This window comes from Odontomachus brunneus, unplaced genomic scaffold, assembly GCF_010583005.1.
Source record: "Odontomachus brunneus isolate Ranch 3 - 2012 unplaced genomic scaffold, Obru_v1 Obru_scaffold_305, whole genome shotgun sequence".
In the NCBI taxonomy this organism is placed as follows: Eukaryota; Metazoa; Arthropoda; class Insecta; order Hymenoptera; family Formicidae; genus Odontomachus; species Odontomachus brunneus.
The window spans coordinates 202,270-208,128 of NW_022639755.1; the positions used below are offsets into that span (position 1 = coordinate 202,270).

Consider the following 5,859-nt stretch of genomic DNA (forward strand, 5'->3'; position numbering starts at 1 on the left):
TATATATATATATATATATATATATATATATATATATATAATGGAAATTATATATTTTGTGAAAGCGAATAATCAATAAGTAAAACTATTTTGCTTAAAAATATAAAAAAAGATTTATTATAATATTTTACTTTTTGATGTTATAAGTAGATATCATTACAATAACTGATGAAAAGCTTAAAAAAGTATTAAAAATTTATCCAGATATAATAACCATATGCAAACACTAGTATATCATACTCAATTTACTATCAATACATACAAGGAACGTCGCGTAGCAAAAACTTAGGAGTCCGAGTCCGCTCCTTAATTTTGTCGTTAATTGTTGTTGGTAATTGTTAATTTTGTTGGTTAATTTTTTGCACATTCGTATACACGTAGCGCGGCACAAGCACGTTTGCCATAAAAAAATTTGTACTTTTTATTTACATAGTTAATTAAACAATTTTACTTCATGCTTGCAATAAAAAAACCGACAATTAATTCACGATTAAATTTGTTGAACAGACATTTCAGCTAGGTTTTCAGTCTGGGTTATTGAGCGCAATTAGTAATGACATGAAAATAAATATTGCCGACCAATTCTTTCTCGGTGGTCCACTGAATCTCCGAGGTTTCGCTATAAGAGGTTGTGGTCCTCGTTATAATGGAAATTCTATAGGCGGTGGAATATATTGGGCAGCTGCTCTTCATGTGTATACGCCACTTCCATTTAGACCTGGTCGTAACAGCTTTGGAGATTTGTTTAGGTTACATGGTTTTGTGAATGGCGGCAATCTGTCTAATTTGTTCTTTACAAACGGTGAGTAAAATGATTCAATGATTGTATCTATTTAATAAGATAAGATTTATTTTCCTATTAAACAGAGAACATTTTACTTTTATTAATTGCTTAACTTTCGTTCAGTAATAATGAAAAAATAAAAAAAGATTTTTCCGCGAATATATTTCAATTGTAATTATGTAAATTTTTTTGGCATGGAATAGTAAAGTTTTGATGAAATTCACGAATTATTTGAAAATAAAAAAATTTGTTAGTAAGTAAATGATCATTACATTTATTTGAATAAATTATTAAAATAAAAATTTTTCCATATAATAACAATTTTGACAAATTATATAATGACACGTTTCTATCCCTTATGGTGAATAGATATTTTCGATATCTAAATAAGTGAATCATTCATATCCGACATATTTTTTCGTCAATATAAAAGTTCGACGACTTTTTTCGATAAGGTATATTAGATTCCGAGTCCGGGATCTGATTTGGGTCCAATCGGTCCCTACTTGACTTTTTTAATAAGAATCTCCATTTGGAAATTCAGACTTCATATCTTTCATTTCAGCAGCCTTCTTTTTAAAATTTTAAATTATACAACTTATCTACTCAACCTATTTATCTTACAAGGGAGATTCGCGAAACCGAAAATTCCAAAAAATTTAAACTTTTACAGAAATAAAGTATATATGAAATAAAGTATATATGAAAAGTATATATGAACCTAATCCCTAAATTATTTTTTATTTTGGTTGAAAAACAGTTGGAAGTGTAAAAACTTTTTTTTTGATAAGCCAAAGAAATGCATTACGCATATCCGAGGCATTCGGGAAAGAGCCGCGGGTTATGTGGGATTTTCCCTCTCCCGTCAAAGATGACAGGACTTAGGCCCGGTTGCACTATTTTGGTTTTAAATGAGATTTAAATATATGTCTGTCTTTATTTATATAGAAAGAAATATAAAAATAGCTATATGTTTAAGTTTCGCTTAAAGCCAAAATAATGTTGGTGCAACCAGACCTTACTCACTAAAACCCCTGCCTCACCAGTCCTCGACGACTTAAGGACGGCCCGGGAACTGAATCAGCATTACTTCCAGGCCGTCCTCGCCATCATCTACTGTCCGTCTCGGAGTGGGCTGTCCGGCCCTTCCCCCCCGGAGGTTCTGTTTGTGGCGACCATACCTAGTCATCGTCCCCCTCTCCCGGTGATGAGGCTAGGAACAAGAGGCGGATATTTCCGCCTGCCCCTCGTTCCCTCCTCCTCCAGAGAGAGAGAGAAACACGGTATGGGGAACAAAAAGGTAGATTCTCGCTCCTCCCCTCTCCCCAGCGCGCCTTCCTCTCCGCAAAGACCGGCCATCTCTAGGGGACTTGCCAACGTCTCCCATCGACCCAGACGGCCTTTGACTCGACCGCCCGTCGCATCTTCTGTGTTGGGGAGAGAAGGCAGGCAATACTGCTGCCGACCTAGGTGGCCTTTCCCTCCTCATTTCTGCTCAAGAGGAATGGGGCATTATCCCCTCTTCTCTCAACCTCCCTGTTAAGCGTGGGGGGTTGTAGAGATGCCAATTCGATGTTTTTTCAGGCCGTCAGGGCTTGATTCTGGCGCACTTCGCACATGAACCCCCGATGAGGAAGTCCAAGTTTTGCCTCCTTAGGCTATAGGGCAAAGGAAGTCCGATAGATGAAGGGACAGGTCCGTCCTCTCTTTTCCTTCTTCGCCCGAATCTCTCACCCTCCATCTCCTGGAGGTGCGCAGAGCGGGGGTGCGGAGCATACCTCCGTTTGCTATCCCCTTGGTGATCCCGATCCGGATCGGGGGTTCTTTCCTACGCACTCTTTCCGCCTTCTCCTTCCGGCACATTACTTCGCGACAGAAGAAGGAGAGGGCCTCCCATTTCCGTGGCTTCTCCAGCAACGCTTTGACGAGTGTTGGATTGACCAAGTCGTCCCTCACTACTGCAACCAGGACACAGCGCTCTTCAGCCCAAGTCTGGCATACCTCTAGGGTGTGTTGCGCCATGTCCTGGTCGGACACACAGTAATGATACTTCATCGTGCGAAGTCCTTTCTTATTCTATGCAGATACTCTCCAAAATAGTCGTGTAGAATAGTACCTGCGTCATTCAACAAGTCTGTTCGTCGTGGATTCTGCCTATCTACTCTTTCAGGCAGGGTCGGATAGCTTCGACGATCCTGTTCCCCGCAACAGCGGGTTCTTCCAGCTGAAGCTTCCACATGAAGAGGAGCCGTTGGCGCGCCTGTCTGCGCGCCAGCGACGGCCTTAGAGTCCAATTCTCTCTTCCTCCCCTCTTGAACTCTTTGCGACGCCGATGTACTTCAATGTACATTTGTGCGAGGAGCTTCACGAAGGTGATATTCGCCAGTAATGTGGCCGCTGGTTATGACATGGTCCTGTAGGAACGAGAGATTCGGAAGGTCATCTATCTTTGGGACCCGCGTACCACAGTTTAGGTACGCCGACCCCAATTCCCCCGCCAACATCGGGACGCCGTAGAGGGCCATAGAGAGGACCGTGTAAAGTTTTCTGGCACACCTATCCGGACCGTCGACATTGGGCAGAAGGCGCGTTGGTCATCCTGCCTATCTTGGGAATCAGGAGATCATAGTGTTTCCTGAACTCCCAAGTGCCATCCAGGATGAGTCCCAGGACATCAATTGGAACTTCACTCTCACGCGATCCGACGGTGATATGGGCCTCCGGTGATTTTCCTCGTAACCTATTGTGCCATAAAGAGAACCATTGTGCATAAAGAGGACCTCGGTCTTGTAGGGGACCACTTTAAGGCCCAGTTTCTTCTATGGAGCGCACGGCGATGTCCACCGTGAGATTGGCTTTGGCCGTGATCTCCCCCCAATCTCGTCCCCCAGCCATTGCCAGGATGTTGCCTGCATAGCAGACCAAGTGACAGCCGGGGAGGAGGGCGATGCTAAGTATCACGTTGTATGCGAGATTCTACAGAAGCGGGCCCAAGACGGAATTCTGTGGAACCGCAGTATATAGCGCTCTGGAATTCCAGGTTGTTATGGAACTCCAGCCGCTTTTCCCGGAAATAGTCGCGGATTATCTCCTGCAGGTAGGAGGAAATTCCGATACGGGTTATCCCCTCCTTTACCATCCCAGGGGAAGGAGTTAAAGCTGTTGGAGATATCAAGTGACACCGCCAACGCCGCCCCTCCTTCCCCGATGACAGTCTCCGTGAGAGCTCTGACGCGTATGATCTACCGTCGATCGGTCCTCGCGGAACCCATATTGGCTGTCGCTGAGTCCGCGACTATTTCCGCTCCATATGCCTCATGAGGCGGGTCGCAATGATGCGGTCTTGCCTACCTCGTCTATGAGATATATGGGTATGTGGAAGGATTCTCCGCATCCTTGTCTTTCTTTGGGATTAGGACCAAAGTGGCTCTTTTCCAGTTCCGAGGGAAGACCCCGGCCTTGAGACAGCTATTGAAAAGCTGCCTCATCCGATTTCCCAATCCCGCAGAGGCCAAGACTCACGCACAGCCTGGGATGTCATCAGTGCCCAGAGTACTGGGCTCCGAGTTTCCTGACGGTGGTCCTCCAATTCTCCTTCAAAGATCTCCAGTTCCTCTGGCCAATCCTCAGGGGAGGAGAGCCTTCATATGGTGGGATTGAGTTTGTTCCTACCGGGAAGAGAGTTCCCACCACTCTGTCGAGGAACTGGGGAGGGTGAAAACACTTGTTCAAAGAAAATCGAATTTTTCATATTTTTGCTAATATCTCTAAAAATATAGGAGATATTGAAAAAGTGTTAAATGCAACATTTAATGATATATAATTATTTTTATCAATCTGACCAATAATTAAAAAAAGATATATTTCTTGATACCCCACTCCATCCCCACTTTTAAAATATTCTCCACATCTCACTTTTAAAATATTTTATGGCTCTTTAATAAATTATTTTTTAAATAAAAAGATAAAGATTTTTTTAATAAAAAAAAATGAAAAAATTTTTTCAAGGTGTATATAATCATGTGTATAATTTGCCGGTGGTAATTATTAAAATACTGGAGAACAAAACTTGCTACTAATAGATTAATGGATAGGACATTTCCCAGCAGAATTGCAACAACTTATGCAGAAACAAGTACAGATTTTAACGATACCGAAAAAAGCAACTGGTTTCATGCAACCTTTGGACGTGTTTGGTTTCAGAATTTGGAAAAATTTTGTACGAACTTTCTCTGGTGTTATATTGAATAATTACAATGTAAACTTACAATCGTGGAATAATATCATAAAATTATAATCCTCAATACATAATCAGTTTTCTTTTTTCAAAATTTTGAAGTTTATTCAAATATGCTTTGTATAAAAGCGGCTATTTATCGATACATCCTGATATATTTAGTAATCCGGTTGAATTTTGCTATTTTAAAGAGCAGAAAAAAATTTTAGTGTAGTGTTTGTAGCAAACAGACATTTATTCGTTGCGCATGGTGTAAAAAGTACTATTGTTTTTAACATTTTTACGAAAAATATTATTGTGACCGTTATATATAATTTATTACCATTCAGCTATATACATTAAATAGCCAAGAAGGGGACTTGGTTTACATTAAACAACTACCTCACACATTCCATATATCCTCCATTCATTCATTCTTTCCATTCCTCCATACTTTCTATATCTATATCACATTAAATTCTCCTCTCTCTTTCTTCTTTCCTTTACCCCATTTCACTTTATCCTTTTTCTTTTTCTTTTTCTCCTACTCTTTCTCTCTCTTTGATTTTACCCTCCCTTTCTCTCCACATTCTTTTTAATACTTTCCCTTTAATCTCATCGATTTCATCATCCCATATCCTTTCTTTTCCCCTACCTTCCATACTATCCATCTCCTCGAACCATCTCTTTCCCCACTCACATGTATACATATAATGATACATCTCATCCTGCTCCTTCCCACACATTACACACTTTCTCTCTTCCTCCTCTAACCAATACTTATTTTTTAACTCCAGATTACCGCACCTTAACTTAATAAGCGCTCTCACTTCTCCCCCCGCCTTTGCTCCCATCCTTA

The 5,859-nt window shown here is 41.1% G+C and overlaps 1 protein-coding gene across 2 annotated transcripts in view; it reads left to right on the plus strand.

Moving 5' to 3' along the window:
- LOC116853320 (sorting and assembly machinery component 50 homolog) overlaps positions 1–5,859 on the plus strand; it is a 132,569-nt gene that overhangs the window by 101,536 nt on the left and 25,174 nt on the right. For both annotated transcript variants that reach the window (XM_032834376.1, XM_032834375.1), the window contains exon 8: positions 508–802. In XM_032834376.1, coding sequence (XP_032690267.1) covers positions 508–802 — 295 coding nt within the window. The remainder of the gene's footprint in view (positions 1–507; positions 803–5,859) is intronic.